We start from the raw sequence: 21,919 nt of genomic DNA, 5'->3' as shown, positions 1-21,919 counted from the left end.
CAAGCTTGATAGCAAAAAAAAATTATGTCGAATAAATGGTAGTGGTACCATTAAAGTATGGTACAACAAGCAAACCAAACAAAATATGTAGACCAATAGTCACTAAAATTAGTGCTTTTGCCTTTCAGTTTAAATATACAAAACATATATTTACATGTTTTTTTGTTTTTGATATAAACTGAAAAACCGAAACCAAAATGAATGTTTTGAAGGAAAGAAATAGACAAAAAAGGAATTAAAAAAAAAGTGCACCCGTAGAATAACATGTTTCACCTAGTCAACAACTTTACATGTGTGCTTTGAAGTTTGAATGGTGTGTAGTAAATATATATTCCGTGTAACAATGACACAACTCACGTGTCTCAACCATACCACTAAAATCTCCAATAGCTAGAGAGAGTTAAAAGTTTCCACCATACTCAATATAAATCTCTCTCACACACACACACACACCAATCTTATCATATCTCACCGAACAAACCATTCATGGATTCCGAGATCGCCGTCGACTTCTCTCCGGTGCTTAAAATCTCCAAGAGTGGCCGCATCGAGCGACTCATGGGCGAAACCACCGTCCCACCTTCTTCCGACCCACAAAACGGTGTCGTCTCAAAAGACGTCGTTCATTCTCCCGACACCAACCTCTCCGTCCGCATTTACCTCCCGGAGAAAGCTCTGGCCGCCGATGAGAAACTCCCTCTCCTCGTCTACATCCACGGCGGAGGGTTCATCATCGAAACCGCTTTCTCCCCGACTTACCACAATTTCCTCACGGCGGCTGTCTCTGCCTCAGACTGTGTAGCCGTGTCTGTTGATTACCGGCGTGCGCCGGAGCATCCGATTTCGGTCCCGTTCGATGATTCTTGGACAGCTCTGAAATGGGTATTCACCCATATCGCCGGATCTGGTCAGGAGGATTGGTTAAACAAACACGCTGATTTCAGCAAAGTGATCCTCTCCGGAGACAGCGCCGGAGCTAACATCGTGCATCACATGGCGATGAGAGCTGCGAAAGAGAAACTCACTCCTGGTTTGAAGGATACAGGAATATCTGGAATCATCTTGGTTCATCCTTACTTCTGGTCAAAAACACCAATCGACGAGAAGGACGTCAAGGATGAAACGTTGAGGATGAAGGTGGAGTCGTTTTGGATGATGGCTAGTCCCAATAGCAAAGATGGATCAGATGATCCGTTGCTCAACGTGGTGAAGTCAGAGTCGGTGGATTTGTCCGGGTTAGGTTGTGGTAAGGTTTTGGTGATGGTGGCTGAGAAAGACGCGTTGGTGAGGCAAGGTTGGGGTTACGCGGCCAAGCTTGAGAAGAGTGGTTGGAAAGGAGAGGTTGAGGTGGTGGAGAGTGAAGGAGAAGACCATGTTTTTCATTTGGTGAAACCTACTTGTGAGAAAGCTCTTGAAGCCATGCATAAATTTTCAGGGTTTTTTAAGGGAGGAGACAAGTAGTAGCGTTGGTGTTGCTCTAATGAATAATTTGGTGCTGTTTAGTTGTGTCACTCATCAGTAATGTTTTCAGTGATTAAGCATTTCGGCTACAGCAACCCAATAAACATTTTAAAATTAATAATTTCGATCCAAAACGTCGCAAGTCAGCAAAAAGCTTTATGAATCATAAAGTATTAAAATGTAACGTAAGCTGAAAAAGAGGCAATTTAGCTCAGGAAAGTTAGAAAAGCTTACGTTTCAGCCACCAAAAACGCTGTTCAGTTTTTATTTATGTTTAAAATTGTTTCTTTATATTATCTTAGCAAATCGTAAGCTACCAACTAAAATATTATAACACTACTTTTCCCGATAGTGGGAGAAGACAAAGTGGAGTATTTCACTTTTCAGTTTTCACCATTATCATCTTTCTAGAACGTCTGAACACAAGGATATGAATTTAACAACAAAACAGACAGAGAAAGACAACATTTCAAACACAGCTTTGCTTTTGTTGTGGTTCCGCAGGTTACTTATTCCGATCAAATTCAAAAAAAAAAAAAAAAAAAGCTTTCTTAATGAGGGAAGTAGCCAGAAACCTGGAAAACAAAAGCTTTCTATACGGCAATCCCAAGGGATTTCTTGAACTTCTCAACCTCAAGATAGGCAGTTGAGTAAGGCAAGAACTCAGAGAAGTAATCTCCACTTAGGTGGTTAATGGCAACAGCAAGCTTCGGGATCTCTAATGTTTCTTCATTGGTGAGAGTTCGAATAAACCTTGCTGGGTTGCCTCCCCAAAGTTCACCAGATGGGATTCTTCTGCCAGGTGGCACAACAGAACCAGCTTCTAGGATTGATCGTGTCTCGACCAGCGAACCCTCCATTAGGATTGAGTGTTGCCCGATGATGCATTCGGGTTCGATAGTGCATGATCTTAAAAGACTGTATGCACCAACTGTCACGTACCTATCGATCAATGTCATTGCTGGCAATCCTGAAAATACCAAAGTAGAAAAGTAACTCCTAAGATCAGACGTTTTATCAACCATATCAAAAACCCAGCACAAAGAGATGTTCTACCCTTCAAGATGTTTGTGCAGAAACTGCAGAAGGCTGTTTGGCAGTACAGAGCTATTGACTAGAATAGAAAGGATGGTGATTCAAGTAATGAAGTACAAGTTGTACACTTCAAAGGCAACTCGGAGTACGCCAAAGTTCAAACTAGAGCCTAATCAAACAAGGAGGTTTTTGCACTTAAAACTTGGCTTAAAATCAAACATTGGCAAGACTACAAGATGCTACACTCATAAGGCTTAATGCAGCTTAGAATCCCGGTTCTATCACAAAGTATCGTGGAGAATCTCTTTTTTTCAAGTTATAAAGCCTTACTGTGACATTGTTCCAGAACTTATACAGAGCATCTAAGTAACTTCCTACTACACAAGACGGTCATTTATAGTGTTATCCGCCGTATTCAACTCCTGAATAACATAACTCCTCTCAAGATTACGCACAAGCCTTAATGGGTTTTTTGCTTCCAGTATGACTAATCACCTTAAGACTAGACAGTTCTATGCATCCTAGTCTAGTTAAACGCAAAATGCTCTGAAGAGTGACTTCAATAAGCTCAGTAAGGATTCTTGATCTAAGAACATCCTCACTCGGAACACACTATTTGTGCAAAACCAATATGCTCAATTACACCATTTCAATAATCTAAATGGACGAAGAAGATGAAAACCCTAAATTCCAATATCACTGAATCCCCAATACTTTAGCAGGCAGTAACAACAAAAATTAGATAATCAGAGCTCAAAATCTGATAGAACAGATACATAAAAAGCTACAATGAAATCATACAGAGATTCAAAAGAGAGAGAACAAGAACCTGTTGGGGACGACCACGCAGCATGAACAACACACCGTTCCTGGACATTTGAGCAGAATCCAACGGTGATCTTGTTGAGATCTCCTCTCAAAACGGCACCGTTCCACACAGACGATCCGTCCCAGACTGTGACCTGACCAGCCAACACAACGTTAGGTGCCACGTAAGCATCGACGGCGACCTTCGGTAGCCACTGACCCAGAGGAATGATCTGTCTTTGGCCTCTGTAGTCCCATTTCACCCGATCCGGCGACGGCGTCACATCCGATTTCGGTTTAGGCGTTTCCGTCGTCGCCACCGCAACTGCTTCCGCAGCGAAGTAACGCCGAATCAGATTCGAAGACAAAGCCGATGTGACGCCTCTTTTAGAGATACGAGCTAGCGAAGTCGCCATTGCTATTGATTTTAGGATTCTTCAAGAACTTGTCAAGAGAGGTAGAGAGAGCTTCCGGAGGAAGAGACACAGAGGAGTGAGTCCTCAGGGAGATTTCTTCGAAATCGGAAAAATGAACAGTTCGGAAGGTATTATTGGGCCTTTATGGGCTAAATCCTTGGACGTCAAAGAGAGATGACCAACATTTTGGGATATCAATAAGAGGGCCTCGGTGGGAAAAGTCCGGGAATAATAGGGAATTGAGCTAACCCTGGCCTCACTTGAAGAAGAATAATGGACATAGCTAAGATCACAACGAGAATAGCTCCTGATTTGTTTTCCATCTCTCTCACGCGAATTTTGTCTTTCTGTGTCAGGTAGAGATGGTTGGATGATTTAGAGTATATTGGACAAAACTTATTTTTTTTATAGGGTCATCATATATATGATGGAAACTAGTGGTATTTAATTTTAAAACGTTAGCTTAATAATTCAACTATTACTTCAAACCAACATATAATTTCGTTCTAATTATAAAATCTAAACCTAATTATCTTATTTGTAAACCCAAACCAACATATAATTTCGTTCTAATTGCAAAATCTAACTCTAACCATCTCATTTGTAAATCCAAACCGACATATAATTTCGTTTTAATTGTAAAATCTAAATTCTAATCACTTCATTCGTAAACTCAAACCGACATATAATTTCGTTTTAATTGTAAAATCTAAACTCTAACCACTTCATTTGTAAACCCAAGCCGACATATAATTTTGTTTTAATTATAAAATCTAAACTTTAATCACCTTATTTGATTGATATATAATTTTGTTTTAACTGTAAAATATAAACTAAGTCAATATTTAACTTTACTTAATTATGAGTATACAAAATTTGTTAAATTTAAATTTAAAAAAAAAGAAAAAATATATATACAGAATTTGTTTTACCTTTTACTATAATTTTAATTTATTTTTTAAATAAAATAATGTATAAAAAATTCTGATTGGTCAAAAAGGAGAAAGTGAACAAAAATGTTTACAACCTAAATATTTTTCCAAATAAAAGCCGACTATCTTAACCGACTCTAATGAATTTTTGTAAGTAAGAACATGTAAAGCGTTACTAGATTCTGATCCCACATTAGACCCAACTTTATTTAGATACATGAATTTTTGTCGTGTATACTTTTTTGTCCTTGACCTTTGCCGCAAGAAATCAGAGGAAACAAAGATAAACACCCATTTGGTTGCCATTTGAAACGATGACGACGACGATGATCTCCAATCTTCCAATGGATTTGATGGAGGATATTATTAATAGGCTTCCCATGAAATCTCTGAAAGCTGTGAGATTAACATGCAAAAGTTGGAACAATCTATCCCAAAGTGAGAGCTTTAAGAAGATGCACATGGGCAAATTAACAAGAAAAGGGGAGTCAATGATGATCGTGGTGCAGCCTCACAATATTTATTTAATGAGCGGCGTGGTTGACGTTGATCCATGTATAGATCTCAAAGGTAAACTTAGTTTCCTTAACAATCAAGTCAGTATATCCCGAATTTGCCACTATGAGGGTTTATTGTTATGCTTCTTGAAAGACGAAACTAGGATTGTGGTTTGGAATCCGTATTGGGGCCAAACAAGGTGGATCAAACTCACCTTCCACAAGGAAATTTCAATTATACTCTCGGATACGAGGACAAGGAATCTTGTCGTAGCCTTAAATTGTTGAGGTTTGTAGATTATTTTCATAGAAAGCCCGAAGAGCAATTTTTTTGGTATGAGATGTACGATTTTGATTCTGGTGTATGGACAACTCTCGATGTAGCTCCACACTGGGGAATATACTGTTCAAGCCTTAGCGTTTCTCTTAAGGGAAACAGTTACTGGTGTGCAATAGGAAGAAGCTGATCAAAAGGTTTTAAGGATCACATAATCTGTTTTGATTTTACAAGAGAGAGGTTTGGGCCGCTTCTGCCTCTGCCATCATGCGTTAGGGATAAATATGCATATGTGAATTTATCTTGTGTTAAAGAAGAGAAGATTGCAGCTTTATTTCACCACCACAGTGATGATTATGGGTTTGAGATGTGGATTACAACTAAGATCGAGGCCGAAATGGTGTCCTGGAGCAAGTTCTTGCGAATTAATACGGAGCTTAGGATACATTGTCCACACTGTTTCTTTATTAACGAGGAGAAGAAAGTCTTCATGTGTGTTGGTAGTGACTATCGCTATGACTATGATTCTGACGAATATCACAAAACATTTATTGAGATCATCAGAGAGGCTGGATACTCAAAAAAATTGGAACTCGGAGTACCTGCATATAAAAACCGTCGGCCACATAGCTGCGCTTATGTTCCAAGTTTGGTCCAAATCAAGAAACTTGCACGAGGCAAAATGATAGAACAAAGTAGTTTAGAAAAGCGTCGATTTGATCAAAACATGTTGAGACTTGCTGCAGTTGAAAAGCTAATGAAGAAGCAATTTAGATATTACTAGGAGGAGGCACAAAAGGAGAGGGGAAATCAAGAGGAAGGTTACCCTGATACTTAAAGACCTAAACTCTTAAGTTACAGGTAAAATTATTGCGCTCCTGTATGTTTTGGAACTCTTTTGGGAGTTAAAGGCTTATAATGATTACACTTGCTGTCTGCAGGAGCAGAACACTGAGAAAAGTTGTGTGTTTTGGTAACGCTTCGTGGTACTCTTGGGATCTATATGGGACGTCTTGTAGTGCGATGCTTATTTTACATGATAAAGAAGAACCATATGATTTTACTTTCTAATGTGTGTTGGTACGATAATGTTTTGGGTTGTCAAGTTTCATGTATGTGAACTATTGAAGCTTCCTTTGGCTTAAACAAAATGACTCAATGCGTACTGGCTTTCTTTTACTTAAAGGTCTAATCGTAATCTAAGCAGGACAATACACAGTCAAGTTTGTTGAATGAGTCAAATTTGTTTAGTGCAAAGAACAAATCTAGTTCCAATATTTGAGATAAATAACATTTGTAAGATTTCTCTTTTGCTTCGAACATGTAGTTTTGAACTCTTCTCAAATCATTGCACAAACAAACTAATTTCCTTTCTTATAAGTTCTAACAATCATCCATAAGACCAAATACCATCAAATTTTACAAACTAATTTAGAGTTGATCCATAGCCCTTACACCATGTGTGCTAAAAGTTCAACTGTTTTATCCATCAAGCCTTTGTCACATAAACTGCTAATGACTTCCTCAGTTTTTGCATATTTTCCAAAGATTTTGCTGAGAGGTTTTATTCATATACAAGCAACTTTCAAAGCCTAAATTTTAATATTGTTACAAAACAATAGAAGAAATAAATATATTTCTTGGTATTTACGTCAAGAACACAATATGCTTTTCAATCACTTGTGTTGGCTTCACAAATCTTTTCATTTTCCGGATTGGTTACCTTGAGTACTTGTAACTCTGTAAAGAAACCTAGTTTTTCAAGCTGTTGTAAAGACTATTACGATTGCTTGAGAGATGAGAGAAGAAGAAGAAGAAAACAGAGTACTTATCTATACATATACAAAGCTGTCCCTTTAAATTATCAGACTCTAATAAACTTCTCAGAGATTTCAAGGTGATTGATGCAATGTTCTCACGCTGAGAGTATTTAGCTACGGTTTTAATAACGAATCTGTAAGCTTGAGGCGTAGGCTCACCAGTTATGGAGTTGGAAAGAGCTCATTGATTGTGAATTTCTTAGGTCTTCCATTGCGTATTTCTGCTTGAGATTTTCTATATTTTCTAAGGAAACTTGACATTCAGTGCCACGATGAAGATCTTGCCATTTCACTATTTCAGTTCAACAGCTAGCGTAAATAAGAAGATATAGACCATAAAGCTGGAAGCTGTGGAAGACATGACATATATATTAGCTTCAGCATTCTTGTCTCGGGTATATAAACATCAGTAAAAGCCTAACTAGGTTCTGAAGCCCACGATTGGCCCAACTGTATTTAGGGTTTTTGTGTATTTTCCATTGGTGGGTGTGTGTGTGTATGCTCTCATTTCCCTATGCCGCAAGAAATCAGAAGAAAGAAAAAAACAAAACCATTGTTGCAATTTGAAACAATGACGACGATGATTTCCAATCTTCCAAGGGTGTTGATAGAAGAGATTTTAATTAGGGTTCCTTTGAAATCTTTGAGAGCAGTGAGACTAACTTGCAAAAGTTGGAACACTCTATCCAAAAGTAGGAGCTTTAGGAAGTTGTACATGGTGAAAAAGCAACAAGAGAAGAGGAGTCTATGATGAACTTCGATCTTTATTTAATGAGGTTAGTCGTTGACGACGTTAATCCATCTATAAAGTTTAAACGTAAACCTAGTCTCTTTGACGAACAAGTCAAAATATCTCAAGTCTTTCACTGTGAGGGTTTATTGTTATGCATCTACAAAGACAACGATACTAAGTTTGTGGTTTGGAATCCGTATAGCGGGAAAACAAGGTGGATCGAACCAAGATACTCTCATCGTCCAAAAGGATGGGACAGGTTCAATTATGCTCTTGGATACGAGAATAAGAAATCTTGTTGTGGAGTTAAATTCTTGAGGTTTACAGATTATTTCAACAAACCACCCGAAAGCCAATTTTTTTGGTATGAGATCTACGATTTTGACTCTGATTCATGGACAAGTCTTGATGTCACTCCAAATTGGTGCATAATGTCTGGTTCCCTTGGTGTTACTCTCAAAGGAAACACTTATTGGTGTGCTACAAAGAGGAATTTATATAATGATAGTGATCTTGTCGATCACATAATCTGTTTCGATTTTACAAGAGAGAGATTTGGACCGCTTTTAGCTCTACCATCTAGCGTTTGGGATCATGAATATGAATATGTGACCTTATCTTGTGTTAGGGAAGAGAAGCTTGCAGCTTTATTTCAGCACTGCGAAACAGAGTGGAATGAGCTTGAGATATGGATTACGACTTATAAGATTGATGTCGATATGGTGTCGTGGAGCAAGTTCTTGAAAATGGAGACGGGGACTAGGATACATGATCTCCCACTTATATATGGAGGTTTCTTCATCGACGAGGAGAAGAAACTCGCCATGGGTTTTGAAGAAGAGTATTACCGCAGAACATTTGTCATCATTGGAGAGGCAGGATACGTAAGAAAATTTGATATCGGAGTAGATGTTGACAGAGAATGTTGGCCACATGTGTGCTCTTACGTTCCAAGTTTCTTCCGAATCAAGAAACCTGCACGAGGCAAGAGGAAAAGACAAAGCAGTTTAGAAAAGCGTCGGTTTGATGAAAACAAGTCGAGACTTGAAGCATTTGAAAACTTAGGACCAATCTAGAAGAAGCATCTTGTAGGAGTCAAAGGGATGATTAGTCTCAATTTACACAAAGTTTTCGTTTATTGTGTTTGGAATCTTCTATTTATTTTCTCATTTACTTTATTTTGGCCATGTACATCAATGGATTTGGAACAGAATCTGCTTTCAACTACTCTTGTTGCTCCACAACTGAAAGATTTGCAGATTGGTTACCTTGATTAATGATTACTGTAAGAAGCCTGTTTTTTTTAGTTTGCTATATAGATTATTCCATTGAGAGAAACTAAACTGGTTTGTTATGAAAGTTTTTCTTCGTTTATTGAACTTAAAAGACAGAGGCAGACAAGAGAGTACAACAAACAAAGAGATGTAAACATACTGTTGTAGCTTAACCGATTTAACCATGGTAAACCACATCTAATCCGGATATGATAACCAATATATGTTGAAACGGCAATGCGACTGAGTTCATAAATTCATATCATGATTCATGCATGGACTAATATTAAATCGATCTTTATTTTCTCCAGCATGTAGAAGTATTGATCTTTTTTTATAGTGGATTTTGTATGTGAAATTTAGGAATAATTTGTAAATTTTTTAAAATTAGCAATGTTGTCAAAATTAAATACTATACAATGCTCATCACATTTACCCAAAAAATACAGTAAATTAAAATTCCACATATTTAATTTTCAATCAATAATATTTCCACTAATTATTTTTTAATCAATAATATCCAGGAAAAATATTTAAAGCCAATAAACTATTTTTAGTCATTTATATTTAAGAGAGATTATCAGAAAAAAACATTGTAACTGTTTGAAATTATTAACTTAAAATACAAAAATTAATAAACCACATATAGTCTTTATAAAATGGGTCTAGTATTTCAAAATGGAGTAGACATATCTAAAGTTTATAAAGAAAATTATTTTAAAATGATTCTTTTCCTCTTTTATCTTTTCTTTTCAAAGTACTAGCACCAATTAAAAAACCACATGTCACTCAATTGTAGATAAAAATGTATCACAACTTTTTATTATATACACTTTCAAAAAAAAAAAAAAAACTTTATATTTTTCTTATGTTTTGCTCATAGTATGCCTAAACATTTCAAGAATTGAAATATATTTAAACCAATTATTCATAATTTTAGAGGGGGGTATTGAACTTTATATTTTAAAAGATTTTAGAGTATTCTTAAAATCACTTGTTATTCAATTGATGATTTTTAAAAATCTTTAGAAATCCTATGTTATTCAACCTGACATTCATGTAAAATCATTTAAAATAATACACAATCTCTTGTTATTCAATTATAATTTATAAAACTTACTTGAAATCTAGTGTTATTCAAAGTATCACAACTTTTTTTATAAATGCTACTTTAAATGATTCTAGGAGAATTGTTTTTATTTTTTTAGTTGAAAAATATGACTAATAAAATCACATCCTTTGAGGTGGAATTTTGAAGGATTTCAGAAAAAAAATATTGGTTCATCGTTTCCGTAACTCTTCCCGTACAGCTATGAGGTTTCCGATTCATAGATGTCACCACCATCACCTTTCCAGATTTTCTCCATCCTTTTCGTCCCATATTTTCTTCCTCTTCCCATAACAGTTTCAGTGGTCGCAGTTAACTTTATGATGGTGACAACAATGCTTCGCCGCAATCATCTTCCAACCAGAACACAAAACTCTTCCTACCGTGTATCATAAGAGAGCATGAAATGACAGTTTCGGTGGTCACAGTCAACATTGGCTACCGTGTTAACACTTGGTCGTGTTGCCGTCGTTCCACTTATCGTCGCAAATACATTAATTTGTTAACTGCAATTTGTTTTGAATTCGATTATTCAAATTTTGTGGTCTAACAAGAAAATCTAATCCTTTCTGGTTATGTAGAATTATTTCTTGAGCTCAATATTAGACACATATACGCTTTGTTTTGGATAGTTCTACATTGAGTTGGAGTTTCAAACGTTTAGCTTAAGTTTTACTCTTCACATATGTTTAACTAAACAAACTCCATCTCTGAAGCCATATACATATTGGATACATTCATATGAGGAAGAGTAGTATAATGATTATATTCGTTGGGGACGGGGAAGGGGAAGGTACAACTGTGTTTGTGTAAACCCAGAAGACTTGCAAAAGGAGAAGGGGCATGTATTTTTGTTGAACTTTACAAGGGCTGTCCTAAATTAATGCAAACTTCCATTATCTCTATTGTAAATATGTTTGTCCAACTTTTCTAATTTCATATACAGAGAAGCCTTTGATTACTCAGACTTTGCTTATTACCATTATATAATATAATCTTCAGATGTGTAGTAAATCTCTTCCATCATGAATCACAAATTAAAAATTCAAAGAAAATGTCAAAAGGAACTCAACATTAACTTTGTCTACCAAAGTCTCTTAGCATTAACTTTGTTCCATTCCACCAATTTTTTACATGGCAAATTGGCAACGATAGTGTTTTGTTTTCTGTTTTGATAAAGGGACCGATGATGTGAATAAACTCAACTTTTCCTTTTTTTTGTTCTACAAATCTCTCAGAATCACCTAAAATCTCAACAAATCACAAGCTAATTTTTTTTCTTCTTAAAAATAAAAAATAAACAATTCCACCAAATAATCTAAAAACTCACTTAAATCTCACAGAATCTAAAATTTCCAAAATCTCACAAAATCCTCTCAAATCTTGTTTCAATACTCCCCTCTTAAACTATCTTGTTTGCCTTGTCTATCGAGATGATGTATAATATATAATATACAAGAATATCACAAAAATGGTAACATGTTTTTTTAATCAAAATTTGGTAATAATACCATTGAGAGGTTGTCATCATCTCCAAGCTCCCCACTGGATTCTCCTCCATTCTCTCCCAAAAAATACAGTGAGTTAAAATATCTTTGTATAAGATTTCTGGTTCTCCCTGCAACGTGTTGCCGAATCCAATCTCCACAGGTAGTTCAAAGTTTATCACTTTTGAACGGTTTTGTTACACAATTTGCTCTGTTTCCTATGTTAGCTATGTTTTCTATGTATGGAAAGTGTGGATCTTTATCTGAAGCAAGGCTTGTACTTGATGAGATGTCAAGAAGAGATGTGGTCTCTTGGAACTCGTTAGTTGCTGGTTATGCGCAAAATCAGAGATTTGATGATGCTTTGCAAGTTTGTAAGGAAATGGAGTCTGTGAAGATAAGCCATGATGCTGGCACGATGGCTAGTCTGTTAGCAGCAGTGAGCAATACAACTCCTGAAAACGTTAAATATGTTAAAGATATGTTTTTCAAAATGGGGAAAAAGAGTTTGGTTTCGTGGAATGTGATGATCGGTGTGTATATGAAAAACGCGATGCCTGTTGAAGCCGTGGAGTTGTATTCCCGAATGGAGGCTGATGGGTTCGAACCTGATGCAGTCTCAATCACAAGTGTTTTACCTGCTTGTGGAGATACATCTGCTCTGTCTCTTGGTAAGAAAATCCATGGATACATTGAGAGGAAGAAGCTAATACCAAATCTGTTGTTAGAGAACGCACTGATCGATATGTATGCGAAATGCGGATGTTTGGACAGAGCGAGAGATGTGTTTGAGAACATGAAGTCACGTGATGTTGTGTCTTGGACAGCTATGATTTCAGCTTATGGATTCAGCGGGAAAGGCTGTGACGCAGTGGCATTGTTTTCGAAAATGCAAGATTCGGGTCTCGTCCCTGATTCAATTGCGTTTGTCACAACGCTCGCTGCTTGTAGCCACGCAGGTTTACTAGAAGAAGGTCGGAGTTATTTCAAACTAATGACAGATTATTACAAGATCACTCCTAGGTTAGAGCATTTGGCTTGTATGGTGGATCTTCTTGGCCGAGCCGGGAAAGTGAAAGAAGCTTACAAATTCATACAAGAAATGCCAATGGAACCAAACGAGAGAGTTTGGGGAGCGTTATTAGGAGCTTGCAGGGAGCATTCTGATACAGACATCGGTCTACTAGCAGCTGATAAACTTTTCCAGTTAGCACCCGAGCAATCTGGTTACTACGTATTGCTTTCTAACATATACGCAAAGGCTGGAAGATGGGAAGAAGTGACAAACATCAGACATATAATGAAGAGCAAAGGGTTAAAGAAGAATCCCAGATCAAGAAATGTTGAGGTCAATGGAGAAATTCATACATTCTTAGTAGGCGACAGGAGACATCCGCAGTCCAAAGAGATATACAGAGAGATGGGTGTTTTTGTAAAGAAAACGAAAGAGTTAGGTTATGTTCCTGATTCAGAATCAGCACTTCACGATGTAGAAGAAGAAGATAAAGAAACGCATTTAGCTGTTCACAGTGAGAAGTTAGCCATTGTGTTTGCTCTTATGAATACTAAGGAAGAAAAAGAAGACAGTAATAACGCCATAAGAATAACGAAGAATCATAGGATTTGTGGAGATTGTCATGTTGCAGCAAAGCTTATCTCAAAGATAACTTCTCGTGAGATCATCATGAGAGACACCAATAGATTTCATGTGTTCCGGTTTGGTGTTTGCTCTTGTGGTGACTATTGGTGACTGAGAAACTAATGTTAAACAAACAACAGATTACACATTACTCATAGTTTAACTTGTCCTTCCGGTTATTTGTTTGGTTCAGTCAAGCCTGGTGAAACCATTGGTTTTGATGATGGCAAAATATGGGGAGTAATCAAAGGAACAAGCCCTTCAGAGCTAGTTGGCTCCATCACTCATGCAGGTCCAAAAGGTACAAAAATAGGATCAGAGAAGTCCATTAACATTCCGCAGAGCGATATCCGTTTCAAAGGCTTTACATCAAAAGATATCAAAGATCTTGATTATATAGCTTCACATGCTGACATGGTTGGCATTTCTTTCATACGCGATGTTCATAATATTACCATTCTAAGGCAAGAACTCAAGAAAAGGAAACTAGATGATCTTGGTGTTGTTCTAAAGATTGAAACGGAAAGTGGATTCAAGAACTTGTCATTGATTCTGTTAGAGGCAATGAAGTGTTCGAATCCTTTGGGAGTTATGATAGCTCGAGGTGATCTTTCAGTGGAATGTGGATGGGAGAGATTAGCTAATATACAGGAGGAGATTATAGGTATCTGTAAAGCTGCTCGTGTACCGGTGATTATGGCAACTCAGGTTCTGGAATCACTTGTAAAATCCGGTGCTGCAAATGCCAAAAAGGTAAACTATTTTGCACCAAACATGATCCTGGTTAATACTTACAGTTTCTTCTTTATGTCTAATCTTGGATTTTGAAACTTTTTGCAGGGCGAGCTGCGTGATGTTGAACAAAGGCAAGAATGTCGTTGAAGCTGTTTCTATGTTGGATACTATTCTTCACACCAAGCTTATATATAAGAAACCTGACTCTGAAAACTCCCATTGCTCTGCTTCTCACTAGTCTTTACAAAGACAAGTTGTAGTTTTCTTGGCAAGTTGATTAAATGGTTAACTCTCTAATATGATCTGATCTGATCATCATTGGCCCAAGTCAGTAGCATAGTTGATTGTTTTAAATTCTTTACTTGTAAGTTTTATAAGCTACGTACATGGATTCAATATAAAAAATGCTTAACTTTTTAAAAAAATTTCTTTATATGCAAGAAAGAAGAAATGTTTGATTTGGTTACACAAGATGGTACCAAGTTTTCTATGTGACAACAAAAGTCCAACGTTGAGAAGCTTAGCATCAAATACTACGATTGGTTAACATATAGTGTGACGGACGTTTTTACTAAAACCTAATTTACTTATCTTTTTTAAAAAAGTAAACAATAAATTAATTAAACGCTTAATGTTTCCAAAAAAAAAAACAAAGGAAAAGGAAAAGGAGTTCAGGTGATTTTTTAGGGTTCAAAAAAAGGAAAAAAGGAGAGTTGAGGCTAAAGTCTCTCTATATATACTATATAGTATACATTGTTTCTCAACACAACAACAGTCGCAACAGGCAAACACGAGAAAACCCTAAACTCTCAGTTTGTAATTTGATCGTCTCTCTCTGGTTCGTAACTTGATCTCTCTTTGGTTTGTAACTCGATCGTCTCTCGAAAACATCGATCAATAACAATGGGGGGCTTGAAGAGGAAGATAGATACAGAGAAGAAGATAGAGGGGAAAGATGCACGTGCTGTTACATTCTCGAAACGTAGGAAGGGCCTTTTCAGCAAAGCGTCGGAGCTCTGTCTTCTCTCCGACGCTCAGATTGCAATCTTAGCCACTCCTGTTTCTGCTAATTCCCACAACTTTTTCTACACGTTTGGACACTCGTCTGTGGATAGCGTTGTCGCTGCTTTCCTCGCTGATGAGACTCCGACTCGGGACGTCGATGACGAAAATTTAGGGTTTTGGTGGGAAGACGAGAGTCTCGCCAATTCGGAGAATGCGGAGGAACTGGGAGACGCGATTGTTTCGATGAAGAGGATGTTACAAGATCTCAAGGAGTTGCAAAGAGATCATCAACACGTCGTCGTGGAGAAGGACAACAACAACAACAAAAACAACAACAACAATGCTTCTTCTTTTACTTTACGTGGAAACGACGACGTGGGTGGATGCAGCAACCAAGGGATGGAATACTTTGATCAAATATTTGCTTCTGAGGTTGAGACTCAGTCTCAGGCTATGCCGATGATCGATTACGTGGGTGAAGGATGCAGCAACCAAGGGCTCGACTTTGATCAAATATTTGATTCTGAGGTTCATGAGACTCAATCTCAAGCTGCTATGCCGATGATCAATTTGGACGACGACGAGTTCTTCTCTTCTGATTTCTTCAATGATTTTGATATTGATGCTCTATATGCATAAGTAGTCTCTCACACGTCTACAACCTTCTAATCCCTAAAATACACTTCTTGCTACTAATTTGTATTGTATTCTCTGCACTGCACTGTAATCTCTATCTGTTCTTTATGATATTTGTTTTAGTGGTTAATCTTAAAATGTATTTAGGATATGATGAACTTGTTGGTTCATACTGAATAATAGATGTGAGAGATCGTAACATCCTTAAGAGTACTTTTTTAGCTTCTTTCTTTTCACTCTTGTTTTCCCATATTTCTTTGTCAAACTGTATGATTAAACGCACCAACAAGGATGCTACTTTCTCCTGAAGCCATTCTTAAAATATCAATTGAAAACTCAAGATCGTACGTAAAAGAAGCATTAATGTAACTTACTGTTTGTTACTCCCTCCCAGGTTAAAGAGAAGGCTAAAGTAGAACAGTTAATTAACTAATTATATCTCCACCACAACTAAATCAACTAAAATTTTGACAGTAATATAACAACAATATAAAATTTAAAGAAATGTCTGGACTCTCTGTTGACACCAAAAGTCAATGCCGGATGCTGTAAGAATGTCAAGAGGGGGAGAAAGAGAATATTTACCACCATACCTACATCATCACAGACAATACCTTAAGTTAGGTCGATATGAATACAAGTAGGAGGACTTTTTACTGCAGCTGTACACAATACTAGTCACGAATTCTAAAGTGTCAAAGCAGGCATCAAGTAACATAGGCAATAGGTGATTTATGCTATATCTAAATGCAAACTCTCCCACGTTCCATGTCTAAGTTAAAACATTCAAGACTCAAGAGTGTCAGCAATGAAACATTCCATACACACTCAACTTCTTTCCAAAAAAGCTCAACTTATAGTCTTTCACTTGAACATAACAACCAGAATCTTATATCGATATGAATCTTTTAGAATCTTGTAATACTATTGGAATTGGGAACTAATAGCCTCTTTAATTAGAACTATGTACAGAGAGTAGATACATTTTTTCTGTTACTGTAAACAATATCTTACGGTTATGCATGAAGTCAGGTCAGTGACATATATTGGTCTGAAAATTTATGGAATTGTAATGTTAAACGGCTTCTAAAGTCTATCACACTATGTAAACAGAAGCTTACTCCTTCACCAAATTTTGGAACTCTATCTGATGTCTAGCAAGAGCAGCTGTATCCCATCCCTATGCCAATAAAGCTGATACTAATTGTGGGAATTTTTTGGATTAAGATTCATTGCACATATTAGTATGGAGAGTACTTTTAAAGAAACAGAGTTGTGGTACCTGATCCTTTATCTCTGCCATTGCTAGCATCTGCAGGAGCAAATAGTATCTATAAAATGATGGTGACAGGATATAATAAAAAGCAAACTGAATATGTATGTAGCACAAAAGCACCTGCATCGAAAGCCATACATTTTAGGTTCATGAATTGCTTAATAGCTATAAAAAGAATCTGAGCTGTCTTTACACAGGCACGTTGCTAGATGTTTCAGTGCCATTTGACTTAACCTCCATTTTTCGTTGTGAATCATGAGCGGGACTGTTAATCCTCGAATCAAAAGGGTTGTAAGAACGATGGATGCCCTCCTGAGCCTGGAACATGTGGGTTCACAGTAGCTCCAGCAACATCATTCACATCGCCGTTCTCATCTGAGCCTGGAACATGTGAAGTCGACATAGAGCGATGATAGATATAGACACCAAAAGGATCACACAGAGACAAATGTGAAGAAGAGCTTCTGAGATGATGAGAGAGATTGTTTTGTTTATTACAATCAAAAGTCTATTTACAATCACGTTGGTTACAAACAAAACAATCTTGATCACGCAGGACACCAAAAGGATCACACAGAGACAAATGTGAAGAAGAGCTCCTGCGTGATCAAGATTGTTTTGTTTGTAACCAACGTATGGTTTGCTAGAGGAGATTTAGGAGATCTCTTGCACAAATCTCCATTGTTTGAGTTTGTATCTTGGATTCGTCGAGACAGTGATCAAACTTGAACTATGAAGAAAATATTCAGAATCTTTAAAAGTTGGAGGTGTGTGAAACAATACTCAAAAAAACAAAAACTCTTTTCAAAGTCCACAAAAATCTATATATATAAACAAAGAGGTGTAAAACAAAAAAGCTATGAAACAAAAATATGTCAAAGCTAACAAATACAAAATCAAAAAGTTTTGAGATCATTAACAAATCTAAACAGTTAGATAACATAATAAAAACAATTTTATCTGTTAGATTTAAATTGACTTCAAAAGTAGATTTGCTATTATATATATAGATTTCTTACATTTTATTACTCGATTGTCCAAACTACCGAGGTCAAACTCCTACAAATGTTACAATGAAACATCGATGCAAGACATCAAAGCTGTGTCCATTATTTCGCTGAATTCTAAGAAGAAAAACAAATAGAACCCATCACCAAAGTTCCATCAAACCAAACATATTTCTCTGCAACTACAAACCGCATTAGCTTTTTATTCAGTTCCATGTCCGTCTTCTTGCAGCTGCAAAACAACAATCGAAATCCGAACATGAGCGTAAAATATTGGCAAAAAGAACCACAATTTTTGTTCAAGTAACTAATCAAATAGGTTTAAAACCTTTAGGCCATTCCGCGCTTGCGTTTCGCTTTTTCCCATTGATCAAGTAAACAGGTGACACCTTCTTCAAGTGTAGCCTTCCTATCTTCTTCTATGTTCCATAGCTCTGATGTAATATACCTTCCACTCGGGTTATACTCGTTTATCTCCAACAAAGCTTGCGTTACCGCATTGTATGGACCATCTCCCAAATCTTCCTTCAGCCCCTTCAGCTTTTCATCTGTCTCATCAATCACTTCCTAAACCCAATTCACAACACAAATCTTTCAGAGAGATTCAACATAAACCAAAACACCATAACCTAGTAGAGAAGGCAGTCTTACCACTTCTGTTTCTTGATTTTCAAGCTTAACCCGCTTGTATGGTTGCCAATCTGGATCTTTGAGATAGCCTTCCCAAAGTTGGAGGACATCAACTGCTCGGTCTTCAACATCTTGCTGACAATACTTTTGCTGCATTGCATCCATGAATGGTTTCGTCACGAGCTCTCCCATTCTCTTGACACCGATATTTGTTTTCCATTCTCTCATAATCTACAAAAGACAATGAAACAAATAAAGAAAGATTTTAGGCAAAATTTTCAAGCTTTGTCAGAGTTATATTAGATATGATCCAAAAGAACAATACTATGATACATACGTTTACCAATTCTTTACGAGCTTCTTGAAGCTCATCATTGGTTCTGCGCTCTCTAAGGATAAGAGTTTGGTTTAATTTATCGAGGTCTGAGAGTTCTTCTAACTTCTCATTTAAATCTTTATAGATGGTTTCCACCTTTTTCACAATTTCAGCATCGCCATCTGATCCCATGTGCTTCATCACATTAAGCTGTCCTTTCAACTGCTCAACCTCTAGCTCAACTGCTTGTTTCTGATCTCTTTGTCTTTCTAGTCTTATGATTTTCTCATGAAGCTCCTCCTTTTGCTTCTGTTAAGTACACATCAACACATGGTGGTTCTCAATAATCATGATTACAAGCCAAACCATTTAACGGAAAGAGGACGAAAGTTACTAACTCTCTGATCATCTGCCAGTTTTTTGACATCCTCGTCAGCCTTTTGTTGTTCCATGGTTGCTAGTTCAAGAGAACTATTCTTAGATGCATTCTGATAAGAAAAACGAAACATGTCTTGAATTTAAGCCTACAAATATTTGTAAAAGAGAGATATAGCGAGTAAGTAAACACCAAACCTGTTCAAGATCTTCAGTCAATTTCATTCTCTCAGCTACATTGTGCACTTCGCGCTTTGCCAACTCAATACCTCTGATTTCGAGCTTCTTCTTCTCCGACTCCAGCAGCTTCTTCTTCTTCGCATGATCATCAACTATCTTTTGAATGTGACTAAATGTTCTCTCTTCCATAGCATTCAGCTCTCGGTAATGCTTTTCTTCATTCTTTTCCTTCTCTTCCATCAACTGACTAAGTTCCTTTGACTTCACTTTACACAACTCCTCCATCTCCTTCATGTCTTTTTTCTTTTCTTCCACAAGTTGTGTCAGATTCTGCACAAGTCTTTGCTGCTTCCTCGCCTCTTCTTCCGTTAGCTCAGCTATAGTTTTGAGATCACCCGTCTTCCTCAAGTTTTCCCCGATGATATTATTACCGTTATAATCATCAGCACGAGCAATCCACGCGTAAAGACCTGATTTTGGACAGTCTTTTTTCAACCAGTCTTTTTTACCATGACCGTCTACTCGATAAGCCTTGTCAAACAAAAGAGCATTGTGAAGTCCATTCCAATCTTTGTTAAATTCCACTATTGCTGTTCCTGAATGTCCCCAGTGACTCCATAAAGGACGAACTCTAGTCGGATTAAACCCTCGTTGAATGTACTCATCCCTAAGCTTTGATCCACTCTCACCTGCAGATCGACCATCCACTCCCTTTGTAGTTGGTATATTAACCACAATACCTGTTTCAGCCACATTGCAGTTCAATCTTTAGGACAAAGTAATAACCTTTCGAGACATATTCAAGAAACCCACATTGCAATTCAACCTTTAAGGATAAAGCAAGAATGTATATTCAATAAAACTCCACTACTCCAATTCTCATATCTTAAGATAATAAGCTAATAAAGTATGTACCTTTCCAAGGACACACGAGCTTCTCGTCATGGTCACAATCTTGGATAGCATTTCCGTTTTTCCGGCGCTTAGCGGAAGGCTCTGCTGCATCTGAAGCTGAATCAGCAAGATCTTGTTGAAGGTACTTGACAAGAGCAAGGTGGCTTGCTTTCTCCTTGGCACTTCTTTTCTCAGAATTGCTATTACCAACTCCAGAAGCATGCTGAAGTAGATCTTTGTACTGAAAACTCGGTTTCTTCTTGTTTGGACAGTAAGGACAAAGAAAAGCTTGAGGAGAGAGTTTCACTTTCAGCTTCCCACCTTTTAGATTTAAGTACATTTTGTCTCCGTACTCATCCATTTCAGATTCACTGATATCTGAATCTTCATCATCTGAGCTCAAAATCACCGTGCTCCCCATCTTGTTTCCTTTTCTTAGGGTTACAAATCAAAAATTGACATCAATTAATCAAAAAAACATGATCTGCTTTTGATTTTTCGACAATGCAACTCAATTCCATTACTTTTTCTCCCCAAATTTGATTCCTTTATAAAGTTAATCTCTTATTCATCATAATTGTGATTTGCATGTTTGATTCTTTTATGTATGTTTGTTGTAATCAAAGAGACAGTGAGTTTCGACATCAAACGAGATCGATCTTGAAAACCCTAAAAATCTCTGTTTTGTTTTAAAGAATGTGGAAACAAGAAGAAAACAGAGTAATTGGGGGAGGGAGAAACTTACAAGAGGAAGGCTTGTAGAGTGGGTGCCCAGTGGTCCGGAAGATGATGATGAAGAAGAAGAAGCTCTCTCCTCTCTCTGGTCTCTCTACACTTGTTTATGTGTTTGTCTTGGTAGGGTTGAAGAAAATATATGTCCTTTTTCTTTATTTTTTTTATATTTTTTACATCAAACATAAAAATAAAAATAAAAAAAGTCAATAAAAGTAAAGATGGGAGAGAGAACACATCGAATATAACGTCCTTCGTTGTATCCAAATCAACTCTTTTTTTTTCAACTTTTTGTAAGTAAGTAATTGTGGCATGAATTTTTAATTTTCTTGAAATAGTTACATTTTTATCTTGATTCTCAACAAGGGAATGGGAAAACAATCAGAGTCTGGTTAGATAACTGGGTAGATGATGATGGTTTGCGTCCGCCTTGAAGAAGAAACAATGTCTTCAACCTGGACTTCAGAGTCTCTGAGTTGTTAGATAGGAGGAATAGAACATGGGATGCAGAAGCTTTGGCTTATCACTTTCTACGGGGTGATATAGAGAATTCAAAGGATAAAACCAGTAATAGAGATAGAGGATTTCTACTCTTGGAAGTACAATAAAAGTGGAGACTTCTCAGTAAAGTCGGCGTACTGGTTGGC

At 37.0% G+C, this 21,919-nt stretch overlaps 3 protein-coding genes and 5 pseudogenes across 4 annotated transcripts; 6 read left to right on the top strand and 2 right to left on the bottom strand.

Annotated features, from left to right (window-relative positions):
* Positions 1 to 92: 92 nt before the first annotated feature.
* Positions 93 to 1,595, top strand: LOC104791083 (putative carboxylesterase 12). The gene has a single exon (XM_010516884.3). The coding sequence runs from the start codon at positions 487 to 489 to the stop codon at positions 1,459 to 1,461; it is 975 nt and encodes a 324-aa protein (XP_010515186.1). The 5' UTR covers positions 93 to 486; the 3' UTR covers positions 1,462 to 1,595.
* A 238-nt stretch (positions 1,596 to 1,833) lies between these two features.
* LOC104791082 (gamma carbonic anhydrase-like 2, mitochondrial) lies at positions 1,834 to 4,004 on the bottom strand. The gene is made up of 2 exons (XM_010516883.3): positions 3,326 to 4,004; positions 1,834 to 2,431 (listed from the first exon to the last, which is right to left on the bottom strand). Exons 1-2 carry the CDS (start codon positions 3,717 to 3,719, stop codon positions 2,055 to 2,057), a joined length of 771 nt encoding a protein of 256 aa, XP_010515185.2. The 5' UTR covers positions 3,720 to 4,004; the 3' UTR covers positions 1,834 to 2,054.
* An 845-nt stretch (positions 4,005 to 4,849) lies between these two features.
* On the top strand, positions 4,850 to 6,124 carry LOC109133323 (F-box protein At5g41490 pseudogene; annotated as a pseudogene).
* Positions 6,125 to 7,816: 1,692 nt separating this feature from the next.
* Positions 7,817 to 9,054, top strand: LOC104698967 (F-box protein At2g38590 pseudogene; annotated as a pseudogene).
* A 3,031-nt stretch (positions 9,055 to 12,085) lies between these two features.
* LOC147942646 (putative pentatricopeptide repeat-containing protein At3g49142 pseudogene) lies at positions 12,086 to 13,597 on the top strand (annotated as a pseudogene).
* A 122-nt stretch (positions 13,598 to 13,719) lies between these two features.
* LOC147942645 (plastidial pyruvate kinase 4, chloroplastic pseudogene) lies at positions 13,720 to 14,368 on the top strand (annotated as a pseudogene).
* Positions 14,369 to 15,124: 756 nt separating this feature from the next.
* On the top strand, positions 15,125 to 15,865 carry LOC104698966 (agamous-like MADS-box protein AGL97 pseudogene; annotated as a pseudogene).
* Positions 15,866 to 18,112: 2,247 nt separating this feature from the next.
* On the bottom strand, positions 18,113 to 21,895 carry LOC104791081 (protein INVOLVED IN DE NOVO 2-like). 2 transcript variants are annotated; one of them, XM_087453123.1, is made up of 8 exons: positions 21,286 to 21,895; positions 20,562 to 20,969; positions 19,665 to 20,386; positions 19,490 to 19,579; positions 19,113 to 19,400; positions 18,797 to 19,006; positions 18,474 to 18,712; positions 18,113 to 18,377 (listed from the first exon to the last, which is right to left on the bottom strand). In XM_087453123.1, exons 2-7 carry the CDS (start codon positions 20,959 to 20,961, stop codon positions 18,476 to 18,478), a joined length of 1,947 nt encoding a protein of 648 aa, XP_087309249.1. In that variant the 5' UTR covers positions 20,962 to 20,969; positions 21,286 to 21,895; the 3' UTR covers positions 18,113 to 18,377; positions 18,474 to 18,475. The 2 variants fall into 2 exon arrangements, with proteins under 2 accessions (XP_087309249.1, XP_087309250.1); XM_087453124.1 differs by having other exon boundaries at positions 20,562 to 20,974; positions 21,286 to 21,581.
* Between the last annotated feature and the right edge of the window lie 24 nt (positions 21,896 to 21,919).

Source organism: Camelina sativa, chromosome 6, assembly GCF_030686135.1.
Source record: "Camelina sativa cultivar CO46 ecotype springtype chromosome 6, ASM3068613v1".
NCBI lineage: Eukaryota > Viridiplantae > Streptophyta > Magnoliopsida > Brassicales > Brassicaceae > Camelina > Camelina sativa.
Note: the sequence above shows the minus strand (reverse complement) of the source record. Positions and strands in the feature narration are given on the sequence as shown.